Source organism: Chaetodon auriga, chromosome 13, assembly GCF_051107435.1.
Source record: "Chaetodon auriga isolate fChaAug3 chromosome 13, fChaAug3.hap1, whole genome shotgun sequence".
NCBI classification, from domain to species: domain Eukaryota; kingdom Metazoa; phylum Chordata; class Actinopteri; order Chaetodontiformes; family Chaetodontidae; genus Chaetodon; species Chaetodon auriga.
This window is the reverse complement of record NC_135086.1, coordinates 8,045,980-8,065,041: the sequence shown is the minus strand read 5'-3', so window position 1 is coordinate 8,065,041 and position 19,062 is coordinate 8,045,980. Positions and strand designations below refer to the sequence as shown.

Below are 19,062 nucleotides of genomic sequence, written 5' to 3'. Positions count from 1 at the left end.
AGAATGTGGTTGGAATCTGTTAATTTTAAAACTAATAACTGTAATACATATTTCAAGAATGTCAAAGTTCATTTGATAATCAAACCAGAATAAAAATGGCGCATTTTGGGTAAATTAGTGTCTCATTTCCATACCAAGCGGCACTATTAATAACATGCAGCCAGTGTGCAATTTCTCTCACTGCTCCATGGGAAATGAGTTCTGAAGAATAGCAATAATTGTCAATGGACATCTTGGCAACAGAGCATCTGCTTCATGCTACATAATCAGCCCTGTCAAAATCCTGAAAAGGCTCAAAGATTGTTGGGAAGGAAAACATGGAAAGCACTTAATTAAGGAGAATGAAAATGGAGAAAAAAAAAAAGTGCAGCTTAATCTTGTCTGCAGTTTCATTACACTCACCCTCTTGCACTCCCCTCACAGTTAATTTTCTCCCTACTGGTGTTAAACTCAGGTGCTATAATCCTGGAGATATTTGGCACATCATACAGTTTGTAAATTTAGTTTTAAATTGTCACATTTTTAAACAAGTCTTGTTTTCAGGCTGTTTCAGAATCACTCAGGAGTTGTCTCCAGGGACAGACAGTAACTTTACAATGTAGCTTCACACGCTAAAGGGAGTTTTTTTCAGCCATTCACTTGTTTTATTTCACAAAGTATAACATATAGCAGCAATGGAAGTCCTACTACCCGTATTACTGTCTGCTGAACAGCTCAGTTAGCAGAATCTCACAAACTCACTGAAGGAAGCAAAATCTCTTTTCATTAGTGGGAGGGTCTCACGCATAAGAGGGAAGAAAGGTTTTCAAAGCTTTCTCAGTGATTACATCTAAGTATAGGAGTCCCGGTCCAGCGCTCAGGTTCAATGGAGCCACACATTTTAAATATGGGTACTGAGAGTAGTATTGTGTTGTGGATTTCAGTTTTTCAATGACAACAAAATTCAAACCCAGACCTTCACCGATGGCATGACACAAGAGTGAATTCATTTGGTGAATATAGAGAAATTAAAGACTTTTTCTCAAATTGGGATCAATAAAGTGAAGTCTAAGTCTATAAGTTACCTTCTGTCAGACGCTGGAAAAACCATTTATTTTGAACTTTACATTTTGTTTCTGAATGGCTGGCTTATCAGTGTACTTCAAAGAGGTGAATCATCAGTGCATAAATGTAGTCATCAGTGTGGCATTGTGCTACACGTCCAACATAATTGTTACTGTGATTAAAGGAGCCGTACGCATGGTTGATCAGGGAAAAAATGGATTACACTGGATCAAGCTAATTATGTATGAAGTTATTCAGATATCTGTCCATGGATTATGAGCACTTCAACTCTTTACAGTCAGTCCACGTGGGAAACTGACTGTACTGCAAACACAGAAATGCTGCTTGACTTCAACTGCCGCTGTGTTTTGTTGTGCATTAAAAAGATTACCTCAATTTCATGAAGATAATAGTAGAGAGTGGGCTTCCCTGAGGCAGTGTAATATTTGTCCTTTTTTTCTCCAACATAAGCGATACATAGAAGGAATACTGATTATAGTATGCATCCTAGTACTATGAACAGCAATAACCAGCATATCTGGAGCTCGTGAAACACCTCAGCACTGGGTGTTTAGCACTAAAGCTGTAGCTAAAATCATGACAGAACTGGCATCTCTCAAATGCTAAACCTCCTAGCAACTTCTTCTAGCTGCTTATGAAACCAAACGATAAAGATTAATATGTCACATGTATTTCAGTGTCATTAATACAGGCAACAGATGAGAGGTGTGCACATTTCAGAAGCGTATGCAAAATTCTGACGCGCACTGAAATGACGTAAAGGACACATCGGATGTCACAGAGTGAAAGCTGATCTTCTCAGTGAAAGGAGAGACTCATTTTTCCACTTTGCATATTTTTCATGAAATATTCCATATATTCTCTGTCAGACAGTGATTAGTTTGGCAAGGAGATTCAAGGTGATGCAGTAGGTAATGTTAATGACTGCCTACAGAATTATTGGCACTTCATGTCGTTGGATTCATCAAACCATATTCAGATAAAGAGTCCACTGCTAAAACATGTAAAAGCTACTTTCAGTGTATACTGTGTTGTTTGATGGTGTATTTTCTTTTCGTACATATAAAATATATACTGACAATAATAAGATCTCCACTTATGTCAGAAATCACCAGTCACTGTCACATTTTAGAGTCATTCCCTCAGAACCAAACATCAAGGGCTTCTTCAAAATTCAAGCATTATCCACAGAGAAATCAATGAGACAAGACAGAGGGATGCATTTCTCTGATATAGCAGCAGACTCAATACACCAGAATGTAATGCATTCACGTTGTTACGCATAAGGTTTAAGTTATAACAATAGTTCCTGTGTGATTTGCATTGGACACTACTGTGAATACCGAACTTTCATCAGGACGACTCGTAATCTGATCAACTAATAGCTATTTTCCATATCCATTCACTCGGCATTTGGGCATTACCATATATTTTATTACTTAGATTTAATCAAATTAGATGAAATTGGAATCTTTGGGGTTTTCTACCATCTCCTCTGCTCAGTATTGAGACTTTATTTCCAAGACACTGGGAAAAAGTGAGACTGAAGTCAGACTCAATTTTTCTCTCGACATCTGTATGGCCATGTTCTGATAAGGTCACTGGGGCTCATCTCGTCTCTGTAGCCTTTTTTCTTCCTGCTCATGAGTCCTGTCTGTATCAGTCTTCATCACTGAAGGCATTGAATACTTGTCAGGAATAATATCAATGGTATTTTGAGATCTTCTTAATTAGAACAGCATTGTAGATAGGAGGTAGGGGATTGTCACAGGCATTGTTTAAGCAGATATTCATGCAGAGGGCTATGAACACATTAAACAGGACAAAGATGCAAAGCAGGTATTCAGTGCTTTTCACTCTGAAGCCATACGACAGAATAGAAATATGACTGATCAACTGATGTGAAATTAAAAAAGCTTAGTGTTGATTAGCACCAGGAGCTCACACAAACAACTACAAACTGAATGAAAAGCAGATAAATACAATTAAATGATCCTTCCTTAGCCTCGCTACTCTTGAAGTGTTGGACTGTGTTGTCCGTGGACACATTCAGTAAAGCCTGTTTCCCTGCCCTTGAATTAAACTGACTTAACTTCCTGATAAGCATTCCAGTATCTCTTCAACCGCAATCTTATCATCCATCCCTTCTACTTCAAGATGGGTCAGAGTATCAGCACTATGATATTAAAGACATTTGATGTAGGCTTCGGTATCAGAATGTGACATTTTGCTGCTGTGTTTACGGTATATTTGACCGAACCCAGACTGACTTACATAAGTAGCTGTTTTGGTGTTTGTCGTCACTATACAGTGCAAATATTCACAGACTGTGCTGTACTTTGTCCATGAATGCAGACTGATTGGTGCAGAGGAGCCATTTATCGCTCATTCTGCAGAACAGTGTCCATCCATCTGAAAGGGAATTAGTTATCACAGGCCTACAGGGAGCCATTATAGAGTATTGTTTCAGAGAATGGCTTACCCCAAGCTGCTTTGTGTTTGCTAGACGAGAAACATCAGAAGCAGACAGAAGAGACAGTGTGAAGGCTGGCTGAGAATGAGCTGCAGTTGGGGTTTTCATCTATCATGTAAGCTGCATTATATCAAGACTCCTTTATTTATTTAATTTTTCTGTGTGTTTAGCCTATGAATATGGACGATTATAGGCATATAATGGGCAGATGATGAGCACACCTCCTCCCCAACACATACAGTTTGCATTTCGTCTTATATGAGGACCTTCATGTGACATGTGAATGACTACATTCATTCTAACTCTTACCTCAACCATCAGTACTAGTTGTCTATTCCAGCCTTTTCCAAAGCAGTCACCTATAATCCAAATTCTAATGACCTTAAAAAGCAACACTTATGCCTTATAAATAGTCTTATAAAGAGGAGAAGACCTGCCCAAACTGTCCCTATTTTGAGGGTCTAAGCCATTTTATTTTATTTTATTTTTTTTGTAAACACAACCTCCTCCTCATCATCATCATTGTTTATTTAGATAGGAGGTGAATGCACAAAAATGTGACACAATATCCTCTGACCAAGAGATGGAGAAATTTTTCCATAAATAACTAAATGTAGCTAAATATTAACAAAAAGTTAAATGTCTTTCATTCCTTTTTTTTTTTTATTTTTTATTTTTTTTTTTGTCAAAGTGTAAGCAGTATACCCTATTGATATATCAGAATAAAAGTAGCCTACTCAATCTGTAGAATTGTCCCTTTGAGAGTCACTGATATGTTAAATGTATTTTATGGTCCATGGACAAACTACTTCATACACTGTTTGTTTCCTCCTAACAAAGGAGTGCCATATTTATCGAATTTTATTAGGAATTTCACCCGAATAATTAGCATCTGAAGACTCCAGAATAACCTTTACAGCTTTCAGACAAATATATTCGAGTACAAGTTAATTACATTATTCTTAAATACAGTTGATGGGTAACAAAAACAGCAAATAAAGCGATATTATCGTAAGAGTGTACTTCAGTAGTGCACTTGAATTAATGTGTCCGTATTATTGTCCTTATTTTTATTATTATTATTATTATAGTAGTTGTTATTGTAGTCTGGAGCGGTTGGTAAAACGAGATCGAGGAGGACGTGAACCAAATTTCGCGCATGCGCAATAAATATATTTCCTAGCCTGTTAAGCTACCAGCCAGCTAGACAGATGTAAGCTAGCACAGATATAAATTAGACAAAGAAACCCTGTGAAGAGACTGAATGAAAAGAGTTTAAAGTAACGGAGGGTGCAAGGAGCGACTGTGACACAAAGCTATATGCGTTATTCGATATATGTGGAAGTATGAAATTGAAAGGTACGCCGTCACCATGTCTTTTTAAACTTTTTGTGAGCAGTCAGTGCAGAGATTAGCTTTGGCTAGCTGCTAGTTAGCCGCCGTTGTTTTCCCACCAGCAGATTGTACCAAAACGTGAGGGTTTATGTTAGCTTGGTTAGTTAGCATCCTGTCACAGGGACCAGTGAAGGCCCTTTGTTTTACACCGGATAATGCGGGGTCTAAACACACATTAACAGTTTAACTTGAGGTATCCTTAGCTAGTTTGTGGTGCAGCAGAGGAGTAACGTAACAGATAACTAATGTAAGTCAGCCTATTAATATGTAGACAGATTTGCTGTTAACATGTTAGTGTGTTAAGCTAGCTGATCATTGTTAGCTTCATTTGCGGTTTAAGGCTAAAGTGAAGTTAACATTAATCTAGCTATTGAGAACATTTATGTTAGCTTGTGTTAGCTAAATACGTATTTCACACAGTAATGACAGATTCGCGTAATCTAATTGTTTTCCCTTTTTAATGACTGTTCTTGGCTAAACTAGCTAAAATTCCAAAGCACGATAAGTCTGACGAAGTGAAACCGTGAAGCGATATTGATGATGATTTGAAAATTAGTGTTGACACTGATGTTACGCTAACATTGAGCTGTTGCTTTCTAGTGATTTCGATTTTTTTGTATCAAGGGTAGTCACATCCGCTTACATTTCGAATAGCATCTAAGCTAAAGTAAGCTGTGAAGCTCATTTACGATACGATGGTTTAACTTTGTTAATGCAAACTAGCTGCCTGTTCGGATAGCATTATCTCTAAAGGCGAGGCATCACGACTGCAGCTAATGTGTTAGCCAAACAAAGTTGCAGGTGAAATCTTGAGTTGGCTAATTTATCTGACTGGTTTATAGGCCGAGCAGTCAGTTACAAGCTAGGCTATATGAAAAATCATCACAAATTCAGTTAACATTGACCATATCATCATATGTAAGGCCTACGCTGCCAGTGAAGGCTAACAATCTGTTATTGTAACACTTACTAATGTCTTAATTTTAAATAGTGTTTCTTTCTTGACTGGTTGCAAAGCTCTAGTTTTCTAACGTCAGTGGTACCACTTTATTGACTCTGGGATCCTTTATATGCCTTGATAGGTGTGAGAGGTTTGGTTTGTTGTGAGAACTGTGGCTTTATTGCCAGATGCTTCAGTAACCTTAGTGGCTAACTTCAATTACTTTTAGATAGGTTGGTCTGGTCCATTTTCTATGCCTAATGTATTTTTTCTTTCTTTGTAGAGTGGAACATGAAGATGGGGCCATGAAGGATCCTGTGATAACTTAGAAAAACTCCATCTTTGTACGTTTCTACCATTCAAGAGGTGATGAAAGTTTTATTTTCCGTGCTGATGCATCGTGATTTCACACTTAACCATTATCATTAACGGCGGTTCAGTTGCAGTATGTGTTGTACGAAACTGTTAAGATTGTTACTGCAAGCAAATCTCTGTACTAAACTTGAGGTCTGTTTGTTCAATATTGCTCCGTTTCATCAATGGTACTTAATGTGGTTTATAAGGTCAAGCATAAAATCTCCATTTATAGTCCTTGCTTGTATGGGCATAAGTTCATACCATCTCAGTATTTAAATAGTCTTAGCCTCAAGCAGAATCTTGGAAATGGAAAGGAGACAAAGGAAACAGACACAAACAAGTAGCCCAGTGAAAACACACTATAAGACATTCATATTACGTCTCTATACATTTCATTTTTACCCAGAGAGGCCGGTATTCTGTGATGCACATTGTAAATCACATGGCGGGACACTCACACGGAAAGAAAGTGAACTCTGATGGTGGAAGATGGTGGAAGAAGTAGTCTTCAACCATCGTCATTCCTTCTCGCCTTCCTGTCATTTTGCCAGAGAGTGAGCCGTGCGAAGCCAGGTGTTTGTGTACAGTGCATACAGTGTAGTTTATTTCAGAAGTAAAGATAGAGTTGTCTTACAATTTTAGGTCTTTGCCTCTATCTTTTTTTCCCAGTTGTCAGAAAATAAGGTATGCTTTTTAGGAAAGAACTTTTTAAAGAATAATTGGAGATACCTTACTCTGAGATGGCTTGATCAGAGGAATGACAGGGGTTTAGAGGCTCTGATAAGAAGTTTCCTTTATGAGTAAGATGAAATAAAATGTGCTGACACTCTAAAAGGGATGTGTCAGGTGAGGAGGGAACGGAAAACATTTGCAAATGCAATTGCGCTATAGCAAACACTCCTGTGTGAACATGGCAGTTTGTGTTCTGGTTTTGGTATACTGCTGTCTTAACAGTTATGCTGCTCAAGTGAAATGAAATTGGCATGTTTGCACATGAAAAAATGACTGTTATATGACTAAGGTAACATTCATTTTGTTGCATTTGCTGTAATCACCGTTATCTGCACAGGCTTGCAGGCCATAGACTAGCCTATAACTGACATCTCATCCTATACAGGAGTGACTGAACAGCACTGTTAGTACCTACCAAATTCACCTCACCAGTTAGGCAACAGTGTGACACGAGAAGTTGTTTTTCCACAGTGTGTTTCCAGTTAAACTGTCTAGATAGCAAATTATGTGTCCTTCTGCTGCTCATTTACAGAATGAATCAGTTAGAGGCTGTCCTCAAGTTGTGAGAAATTTGACGATCATGCAATGATCACACAAGTGGCGAGTTAAGACAAAGTATAACAGGATGTCTCCTCAAATGTTGTAGTTACATTTTGTCAGGAGGTTGCCACCATGCATCACTTAAAATCAGACTTCAGGCTCAAGTATGCAAGTTTTTAGCAGCACCACTGAAACTGAAAGCTGTCCAAATTTGGGCAGATTTTTTGTATAGTATGCTACCATTGCAGTGTTATGGTACTTATTTTAAAGCTTTTTTCTTCAGTTTTGTATTTATATTGTGGCCTTCCAGTATTCATGTATGCAAAGAGGAGTAGTTAATGTTGTACTACCAAATGGCATTGTTAAGTTCCAGGGAAAAACAGGATAATACTGGAAACTCTTAAGCTGTAAATTGAGCATTAATAGTGTTTTTCATGGAACATAACCAAGACTTTGGGTTTTTCCCCCACTAGTGCTGGGACCTGAGAACGGTTAGTCGGTTGGTCTGTCTGTCCTTTCATCTAATGAGCTTCACTTTCAGAAAGACTTTCAGTCTAGTGTGCTTTGTTTCAAAAGTTTTACATTTAACAGAATAGCCAGTTGTTTTAGTCTGAGGTATTCAGAAAATGATGCTTTCAAGTTTATTTTAAAACAATAGTCATGCGCCCATATAAACATTCAGACTGGTTTTACTCGTTATAATCATTCCTCCTGTTCTCACTTACATAGAAAGTGAATTAGGAGGTGATTATTTAATGGCCAGTATGAAGAGGAGGGATAATTGCAGCCAGTAAGACATTTTTCAGTGTTTATATGGGCACCTGACTATTGTTTTAAGACTCATTTAAAGTATTGTAACTATCCTTACATGAAAGCTGGGTGCAGCTATTGGTTGTCGGTTTCTTGTTGGCTTGTTTAAACACACACTTGTATGCAATATGTCAACACTGTCATTCTTTTATTGTGCTTATTTCTTCTGATGACACAGTTTCAATAAATCAGATTGAGAATAGTTTTGCTTAAGCTGTTAGAATGGGAATCTCGATGGCCACATAGCCATTAAACTGTGACTTTAGTATTTAAGTAAGCACCTTTTTATGCCTCCACGCCAGCGACACATGTGGCTGGAGGCATTTCATTTTCTTGTTGTCCTTCCGTTCGTCCCATTCTCCTGAATGCAATATCTCAGCAATGGAATGAACTGGTTAGATTTTGGTGAAAGGTCAAGTTTGCGGTGACCTCACAAAAAGCACTTTTGGCCATAACTCAAGAATTTTTATGCTAACTTTGACAAATGTTCACACACACATGGTGAAGTGATGACATTTTATATCCAAAAAGGCAAAGGTCAACTTCACTGTGTCATCATAATGTTCTGCAATAACACTTTTCTGCCCATTTTTCAACCCCAGGACTCATTAACGGAAGGGGAGGTTGAAGAAATTGACTGTTTCTCTGTTTTTGTTCAATGAACTTACACACTGATAGATGTACCGCAGTAGTCCCCCACAAGTTCATTAGTTTTACTGGTATTGTCATGTGACAAAGCCCTTCACGAGTACTCTAAAAAATATCTCTAAGTGAAGACGAAATATTTCTCACTGGAAATGATTCACCTGTATTATACATGTCAATAAAATGATAACTTCCAGTTTGTAACTTACTGTTTTCTCGGAACAATTAGTGCTTTAAGGACGAGAGCGAGTGGTACCCCGAAGCCCGTGATGTCACGGGTTCCCACTCCTCCTCCCCCAGGGGAGATGTCAAGTGGACCTGTGGCAGAGAGCTGGTGTTACACACAGGTATTGGCATGCCAAGCCATTTAAATTGCCCTTTTTTATAGTGTTTTAAAAATATAAACGAAACCAAAGAGGTTTGGTCTGATTGTCCTGCGTGTTTTGTCTGATTCCAAGGTCAAAGTGGTGAAGTTTTCCTACATGTGGACCATAAACAACTTTAGTTTTTGCAGAGAAGAAATGGGGGAGGTGTTGAAGAGCTCTACCTTCTCCTCTGGCCCTAATGACAAGATGAAATGGTTAGTACTCCTCCTTGATAGTTTATGAACAATTGCCTTCAGAGTTTTGGAAAATCGCATTCATGCTACTAATGTGCATCAGCAGTCTGTCAGATTTGATCTCATCCAGGTTCACATCCTTGAATTTCATTAAACACAAATATGAAATGTTAATGTGTACTAACTCTGCACGAAAATGATAAATTGCACACAGTCTGTAGGGCTGGGATGATTTGCTAATCTCCCAATTTGATGCCATCAAGATACTTTGGTGCTGTTTGTTATGTTTTGCCATCCTTCAGTATTGCAATTTTGCATATATTGCAGTTTGATATTAAGATTTATTGTGATATCCGTTTGCTTATTTAACATATGGACTGCTGTGGGGAAAAAGTTGAATCATGCACTTCTAGACTGCATATCATGAGTCATATTTCCAAAGACAATGCTCATCACATGTCAGTCAGTCTTTCTTTTATTTCAGCAGCATCATTGTGACACTGCATTGTGCAAGTGTGCATACTGCAAGTGGTCAATACCTTTTGAGGTTGCTCTAGCTGGTCAGTGTGTGGTGTTTAAGCTGCAGAGTAGCAGACTGAGTTAGCAATGTGAAGTCAGCAGGTATGAATTTATTTCCACAGAGCATAGGAAATATATGCCTGTAAGCATGAGCACACGTTGTTTTATGTCTGCATGTGAAGCAAAATTGATGATTGAAGACAATGCGAGCGTGGTCGTGATGCTACTTTCCATTAGCGCAAATGGTAATCTGTACTGTCATTATGTGTTAGCATTGAGTTAACAGGCAAAGTGCTAGTTTATTTATATATAGATAGATAGTGAATTTATTCCCACCCCACTCACCACTCCTAACAGTTTCTGGTAGCAGGAACCCCTGAAGGCTCGTCATGGTCCTGTTTTGACAAAAGTGATGAAAGTAGCTATGGCTGTCGTCTTTGTAACCTTTCTGATGTGCTGCATTGTTTGTTCACTTGCCAGGTGTCTGCGAGTCAATCCAAAGGGACTGGATGATGAAAGCAAAGATTATCTGTCATTATATTTACTTCTTGTTAGTTGTCCAAAAAGTGAAGTCAGAGCAAAGTTCAAGTTTTCTTTGTTGAATGCTAAAAGAGAGGAGACAAAAGCGATGGGTGAGTACAAGCAATCAGACAGTTATATCCAGTTACTCTGCATGTTTGATGTTCCTTTTGTACCTTCACCTTTACTCATTGTTCTAACTTGGAGACAAAAGTGAGGCATTATCCAGACTTGGTATTGTTTTCTTCTTGTTGCAGAAAGCCAAAGAGCATATAGATTTGTCCAAGGCAAAGACTGGGGCTTCAAAAAATTTATAAGGAGAGATTTTCTCCTTGATGAAGCCAATGGACTCTTACCAGATGACAAGCTGACCCTGTTCTGTGAGGTAAATACCACTGCTTTCCTTTTTATGCTTCACATTTGTAAGTTGCAGTTTTTAAGTATGAGTGCTGTCATTTTCCAAAAAGAGCCACATTTTCCTCACTTCAGCTGGCAATGATTGTGTATGATGGTGAATGCAACTGTACAGTAAGATTTATTTTTTTTTTATTGCCTTGTTCACTCATTGCCGGGCACACATTCCCCTTCTGCCCACAGAACACGGCAATCTCTCAGTTTCTGTCATTTTTTAAGGTTTAGGGAACAAAACACACCATCCTGCACATGTGTTTGTTCAGTGTTATATGTACTAGAAATGATTTTTGGTTTGGAAGTAAATTAGAAAACTAGGGGTATTCTACATGTATAATAGGCACAAAGAGGCTGTGTCGTATGACACTCAGCTCGTGTTCTGATCTGGTTTTGTTTACACTTCTCTGTGCTTGCTAGATGTGCAAAACATGTTGATGCACGGCCTGAGTAGACTTGAGTTTGGAGTGCAAATTCCATTGGTTGTAAATGTTGGAAATGCTCAGAAAATTGCCATTAAGGTGTTTCTTTTCATTGCAGTCAGCCTATTTTAATCTGTTTCTGTTTTATTTCTGTTATCCTTATTTTCCATCCTTGCCTATCAGTACCGTGTTGCTGAGATGCTATTGTGTTATATGTGGCTACAAATTATGAATCTTTTGATGACAGTTTTGAAGTAACATCACTGTTCACCTAATGTGACCATAAGTGAATCAAGGCTAGAGTCTCTTTATTCTTGTCATGACCAGTTTACCCCAGAGTGTAAGCTCGAGTGCCATTTAACTACAAACATACTGTTGGCATTTGCTTCAAATGACATTAACCTCTTAGAAAGTGAAATGCGTCCTCTCTCCTAAATCACTTACAATGATGCTTGTTTTCAAAATAATTGAATTGGGTGTGTCAAGAAGAATAAATGTCTCCTAAAATGTTCTTTCAAGGGACAAGTTAAATGAAGTGTCAATGAATTTTGTAAATGTAAATGCAATTGGCCAAATATTGCCACAGCCTGACAGTGTGCCAGACAAGAGTTCCAGAAAGATGCAGTAATTTCAGGGAAATTGCCACTTTGATAAACAAATTACAGTCAAATTAAAAACAAAATGCCTTTCGTCATCAATTAAGTGTTTCAGCAGAGTTAATTAATTTTGGTTTCAAGTGGTTGTGTTTTTGCTAGCATGATTCCCTCCCACCGTAGATTCTTCAGTCTTGAAAATACGCTTTAAAAGGAGCAAATTAAACACAAATTAGACAATTCTCCAATGCAGTAGGACATGTTTGTGGGTGGATTTGTTCGGATGTTTAGACTTTGATGAGGCTGCTTCAGCATGTCGCGCTCTCTGCAATGTTTCTCGTGTGCAGGTTAGCGTTGTCCAGGACTCGGTTAACATTTCGGGCCAGTCCAACATGAACATGCTGAAGGTACCAGAGTGTCAGCTGTCTGATGACCTGGGGAACTTGTGGGAGTGTTCACGCTTCACAGACTGCAGCCTCTACGTCGGAGGGCAGGAGTTCAAAGCCCACAAATCCATCCTTGCAGGTAAGACTGTCCCCGGCCCTCAACACCTAAGCTAGCAGCAACCAGGAGAAAAGCCCCCCCAGATGTTCCTAATGACACATTTCTATAAACATACTGATGCAAAGGAGGCCCGTCATTACCCTGGTTTTGCTTTTTTGCACAGAACCAAACAATGCTGGCACAGTGTGAGATTTTAAATGGCATGCTGATGTTCTGGAATCAAAAGAGGCGTAACGCGCGACACAACAGTGTCCATGTCTAATGTAGCGTGTAACATTCATGTTGGGCAGTGCTTTCTTTTGCTAGCCATGCACACTCTGCAGGGAAAGTAACTGTGCTTCGTGTACAGTTTAGCTGCTAACTCCTTCTTTGAGTTAGCTACTCACTGCTGCTAGCTGCTTTTTAAATCCCCCAGCGGTGGTCCGCACACATAACACGTCATCAAAACATCACACCCTTAGCCACCCTGCCGGCTCCCCCATTTTACACAGATATCGATTTGTCTCTGTTACTACCTCCACTGCTGCGTTCATATGTTTTATACAGAACAACGAGGCGGAATAACAGTGCAGCATTCCTGGTTTGAACAGGCTGTGTAAACTGAGCTTATTCCTCTTTTTAATGGCTTCTGGTGGGGGGCCATAAGCACCTCAAAAGGCTACAGAGGGTTTGTGTTCTGGCTTGATTTGTAGCGGCCTAGTTCTGCAGTGGGCGCTAATCCACCCCGCTACCCCTTCTTGGCCCTGCTTGACCCAGATGACTGCAGGATCCCGGAGATTGAGAGGCTGACTCTCCTCTCCAGCTTGTGTCCATTAGACATGGTGGCAGCTGCAGTGGTCAGGCGAAAATGCTGACAAAGTGGCAGCTACACGCATTGTGCAACATTTTAAGACCATCATAGTTCAGTACTGATGTTTTGTCCCTATGACATTAGTTTGTTTGGGGTTGTTTTATACACAAGACCAACTGTGCCTCATGCTGTTTAATTAAAGCCTCTTTTTTCTCACACTAGCAGTGTTGCTAGGCCTTGATTAATACAAACTATTGATTTGGTGTGCTAACATCCTTGATGTGCTGTTGACTGCTCATTATATTTCTAAGTGTTCAATTTCTTTCTTTGACAGCGAGGTCACCCGTCTTTAATGCTATGTTTGAACATGAAATGGAAGAGAGTAAAAAGGTAAGAATAACCTCTCATTATTGGTCATATTACCTTTTCCTCAATAGCTAATTTATGTCTGCTTTTGCACAGTGCTACACTTACAGTAATTATTGCTCAAAATGCTTTGTTACATTTAAAATGAATCCACATCCTAACTCAGTGGTAATGAGTCTTCTTTCATGGATGGTTTTCAGTTGCCAATCTTAAATCTCTTGTCTTCCCTTCCAGAACCGAGTTGACATCAGTGACGTGGACCCAGATGTCTTTAAGGAAATGATGGGCTTCATATATACAGGAAAGGCCCCGAACCTGGAGAAGATGGCAGACAATTTGCTGGCAGCTGCAGATAAAGTAAGCACCTAAGCAACTGAAGCTTTTGCTAATGTTTTTCATCGACCTTCCACTTCTTTTCCAAAAGAAAAACACTTGCCTTTATTCCGGACTTTGGCCAGTTATTTCCATCAGTTTGTAAGTTAAATGCAAATGGATTTTTTCATCATTTGCGTCTGATATATTCCTGTGTCTAGTTAAGCTCCAGCCACCAGCTCCACCCTGAAATTATTCTGCCATACAACTCACAAATAAAGAGCTCGCTTGTTGTAACCACTACGTTTAACAAGGCGAGAATTAGAGTTTTAAAAATGCTGCATTCCTTTTACATTTATTTATTTTTTGTCAGCTTCAGACTTGTGCATCACCACAAGGTATTATGTCAAGTTAGTAACAACATCGGGCCGCATAAACACTGAAACAGTCATTTATATGTGATGTAGTCATGGGCAGTAACATACCTTGAGGTTTCTACAACAATTGGACTTGAGTGTTTGCAGCCTCCAGTGAATAAAGCAACCAGCACTGTATGCAAGTCAGTGAGGCTGAAAGGCTAATGTGGTCTGTGGTGTAATTACACTGCTGTTAGCCTGCAAACGTATGTGACATCATCCCAGTAATGAGAAACTGTGCATTAAAATTACTTTAGTTGTGTAGAATTACTGTATGAAATGACGTCCTCACAACATGTTTCAACACGTCATTTCCATGGCGTGTCGATCATTTCTTCATGGATATTTTGAACCAAATGCAGTCGATCCTGTGCGTTTTAGTAGTTTCTGGGCTCTGAGGAAAACAGAAAGCGATCTGCTTGTATTTGCGACAGCACTGGGGGGTTGAAAAGTTGCCTGTTTCCACTTTAAGGCAGTGTTTTGTTATAACTTAATGACTTGAGATATGGTACAGCATCACAAAATGGAGAATTTCAATACGTACGAGTTGCTGTTCATTCACTAGTTTGGATTTTCCTCCGTGCGTTACTGTGTTGCCAGTGGATGTACACATTTTTTTGTGCCCCATTTTGCAGCTTGTGTAAAGTTACATTTAAAATCAATGCAGCTTTATATGTGCAAAGCCATATTTCTTGGGGGACTGTGATATGAAGCCTACTATAATCTCACAAATCCTTTCTAGACACCATCATTCTTTCACCAGGTCACAGATGAGTTCCCCTCTTTTAGGGCAAGCAAAACTGTATTATGAATATCATGCTGATCTTGGATTTGATGTAAAAGTTTTTGCTGAACAGTGGACCAGAATATTGAGCAACACCCTTAGTCCACCCCCACCCCCGACCCCCCACCACTCCTTCCAAAATCATCCCAGTGTTGCTAAAGTGATAAATTACATAAGCCATGTGGTGAAACTGGGTAATTCTTGTTTTTTAACACTGAAATAGAAACTGCAGGAGCCTGGTGGTCGGACATCATTTTGTGAGGGGTGCCATCATTAAAATATTTAAGTGATTGCACCTATAGCTCTTATGTGTATTCAGAAAAGCTGAGAGAAACCCTCAAACCATGACAATCCAGGGTGTAACCACTGCTTTCTGTGTCCCCTTCTCCCCCCCACCCCAGTATGCTCTCGAGCGTTTAAAGGTCATGTGTGAAGAGGCCTTGTGCAACAGCCTTTCAGTGGAGAATGTGGCCGACACCCTCATCCTAGCAGACTTGCACAGTGCAGAGCAGCTCAAAGCACAAGCCATAGATTTTATCAACAGGCAAGTATCGCAAAAAAAACCTCCGGTGATAAATTCCTGCTGCCATTTCTGTTTACCAGCCCTGAATGCTTACCTTTTTATCTCCTTGCCATAGGTGCAGTGTCCTGAGACAGCTTGGCTGTAAAGATGGAAAGAACTGGAATAGCAAGTATGTAATTAGCTGATATATGTGACACAAGATTAATAACACACTCTTATCTCGTCCCCTTACCAGATGCATTAGAATTCATTGTTTTAGCCCAGGCAGACAGAGTGCTATTTGCCTTTTCAGTTTGAAGCTCCATATCTTTGTATCCAAGTTATTAATAGACTCATACCTGGATAAACCCTGGAAATGGAATATTTGCAGAATTTTAAGAAGAAGGGAGGTGGTCGCTGTGGGAAGTTTTTCTTTCTGGTGATGCAGTGTGTTTTCACAGGGCACCTTCAAATGTCCAACTTATATCTGCGTCTGCTGTATTCAACATGTACAGACGTTCTAGCCCGACATTAACTTAAATACAGAAAGCACTAACGGCCCTTTTTCAAGTTTACCATGCAACTCACATATCACGTCCCCCTTATTTGCTTTGTCATTACCATCTCATTTATGTTTATTGATTTTTAATGTGCACATTCTCATGTCTGAGTGTTAACCTCATTTTGCCTGTGCTTACAGTCATGCTACAGATATAATGGAGACTGCAGGCTGGAAGTCAATGATCCAATCCCATCCTCACTTGGTAGCCGAGGCCTTTCGCGCCCTGGCTTCAGCACAGTGCCCACCCTTTGGTCTTCCCAGGAAGCGTCTAAAACAGTCCTGACTGCCCGACTGTGCCCCAGGACTTTACTGGAGGTGTGAAGCATGGGTTTACAAAGGAAGGACTAGCGAGGGTACCACTCTTATTTCCACCAAAACTGAACACACTTGAATACAGAAGAGTGGAGCTTTCTGGCCAGGCATGTGGGGAGGCTGGCACGTGGACGACTGACATCAGTGGATTGGGGAAAAAATTGGTAAAATTGGTGTTGCTTGCTTGCTTTGCTGCCCCATCTGAATTCGGTTCGGCCCGGGTAGCAAGTCAAGCTGTCTGCTACTGTTTTTTTCCCTGTAATTTTGAAAATGGCCTTAATATATCTGCCATTGCTCTGGAGCTGCTCCAGAGTACTTTGTCTATTTTACTCTGTGCCTGCCTTGTCACAAAGACCAGGCCTCCTCCAGGTTGCACTAGTTCCCATGAATAGTCATTTTGATATGGAGTTCTATAGGAACGTAACAAAGGTTTAACTAAATGGGAAATATTATATATTTGTAATGTTTAGCCCGTTTTGTGACTAGACATTAAAAAGCATGAACACTTTCAGTGCAAGGTCAGTTCTTTACACTTTTTAAAAGATGTGTATGCCCCATATTGATGGCACCATTTCTATGTAAATGACAGTTGAACCATCTTCAGAAGACCAGTGTACAAGAAAGTCTCTTGCATCTCTGTGGGGAAAAATTGTAATCTGCCATATGAAGACCCAGTGTCAATCCTTATAATACATGTAAGACGGAAAGGTGTCTATACTTTGGCCCTAATATATTAAAACATTGGAAGTATATGGAAGTATTTACTCAGTCTCCCATCTGAATGACATATTCCAGATCATACGTCTGTGAACTGTTATAGATTAAATTTTGAGAATTTCTGTCCTTAGTATCACCAACTTGCAAATATTATATATTCTCAATATATTGTGGTTAACTAAAAGTGGAGAGACTAATGCATGGTCATGTTATTGTCAAAAGAAAGTGTCCAAGTACCAATTTTGTCTTTAACAATTTATTTTCTGCAATTATCTGACATATTTGTGCAGAATTAAATGAATTGAGTACGTGCAAAAATTTCTCTAACATGCTTGGATATTTGTAGGATGCTGAGCATCACTTCTACTGGCAATGTTATTCTGTGTTTGAATGGGGGGGTTGTCATGTTTATTCAGTCCGTCTCGTATGTAGTGTGGTGTGACCGACACTTCAGAGGATTTTGTAAATTAAAAGAGTAGCATCATTTTTACATGATATTACTCATCGTTCAGCGTCATTGTTGAGATGTTGAAACCTGTTTTGTTTGGAAGCAAAAAAGATGAAGTTGTCTGCAAGAATGCCTGCATAATCCATTAAACCATTTTCCAGCAGTCTGAAGTAGCCAGTTTTTTTTGTTTGTTTGTTTGTTTTGTTTTGTTTTTTGTAAACCGGGGATTGTTTAAATCATCGTGACAAGAAAGGGTGAATATTATCTGCTCTGTTTCTTTCGAATGGCTGTGTTAATGGACATGGATTCACACTGAGGTGATTTTTTTTTTCTCTCCTTTTGGTTTTCTTTGAATTTGAAGATTGGACAACAACACCAACATGATAATCAAAAGAAAATGTTCTTAAACTGCATCAGCATGGTAACATGTTGAACCTTGCACAGCACATGAGACATTTTTTCCTCTCGTTTTATGTGTGAATGCGCAGCACAAGCTCTAATTAAAGTGAGCGTGAGGCCGCTCTGTCCTGCTGGAACAGAGACGTCTTCATCAGCAGCTTGCTGATCCTCGTCCGCCCCTCTCAGCACAGATCCTAGGAAAAGACCTGATACCATCTATGCTTTAGGACGCCTCTCCAACCTTTTATCTTGCTCGTTCGCTTTCCTCTACTAACTGTAACGCTTGAAGGAGCTGATGCCTGCAGTGGCATCGTCACAATCAAAAATTTGTTCTGTCCTTTGGGTCGGAGGAAATGACACTGTTAAAGAAGCAGTGGGCAATGACATGGAGCCAGAACTTCAGATGCTTAAATATAAATGTGGGCTTGATAAAAGTGGTACATTTTGATGTGAAAATGCCAGTGTCATATCAGTCCAAATAACATCGTTAGCCCTCTGATGCAGCCTTTCTAACAGCAACATTTCCACTGTAAAGAAGTGACAGATGACAGAAACACTGTTATTAATCTATAGTGCTCAGTGCATCCCACTCGTATTTTGTGATAAACTCAAAGATGCTTTTCTCAACTACTACGCTTTCCTCAGATTCATCCACTTAGCTTCCTTTGTTTGCCTTGGTGCATTTTGACAAACTCAGCAAAGGGTCAGGGACTTGTCAAATCCAGCTGTGGAGTACAGATGGCTTGTAGCGAGAGAAAGCATTTGTGGGCTGAGATGATGCACATATTCAAATGCAGCATGTCTTGCCGCTGTGTTGGAAGAATATTAGCATTTTTGCCTTTCTGATTCCCCCCCCCAAAAAAAACCTGACTTTTACCTCTGATGATGAAGTAAACTGTTGCTGGTTTGAATGCTACTGACCCTAAAAATGAACAAGATGTAAATTCACATCAAAATACACATTCAAGTATTA

General features: G+C 39.4%; 1 protein-coding gene across 1 annotated transcript; it reads left to right on the top strand.

Annotated features, from left to right (window-relative positions):
* The first annotated feature begins 4,717 nt into the window (after positions 1-4,717).
* Positions 4,718-17,853, top strand: spopla (speckle type BTB/POZ protein like a). Its single transcript, XM_076747376.1, has 12 exons — positions 4,718-4,897; positions 6,157-6,239; positions 9,187-9,304; positions 9,416-9,537; positions 10,516-10,667; positions 10,812-10,939; positions 12,325-12,502; positions 13,606-13,661; positions 13,872-13,994; positions 15,551-15,693; positions 15,788-15,841; positions 16,352-17,853. Exons 3-12 carry the CDS (start codon positions 9,227-9,229, stop codon positions 16,494-16,496), a joined length of 1,179 nt encoding a protein of 392 aa, XP_076603491.1. The 5' UTR covers positions 4,718-4,897; positions 6,157-6,239; positions 9,187-9,226; the 3' UTR covers positions 16,497-17,853.
* Positions 17,854-19,062: the final 1,209 nt, after the last annotated feature.

Bases quoted from the DNA above. Each gene is read 5' to 3' on its own strand.
- spopla (XM_076747376.1), top strand. From the start codon at position 9,227: ATGTCACGGGTTCCCACTCCTCCTCCCCCAGGGGAGATGTCAAGTGGA. The intron at 9,538-10,515 runs GTTAGTACTCCT...TTCACTTGCCAG, and splicing joins CCTAATGACAAGATGAAATG to GTGTCTGCGAGTCAATCCAA. The intron at 13,662-13,871 runs GTAAGAATAACC...CTTCCCTTCCAG, and splicing joins AAATGGAAGAGAGTAAAAAG to AACCGAGTTGACATCAGTGA.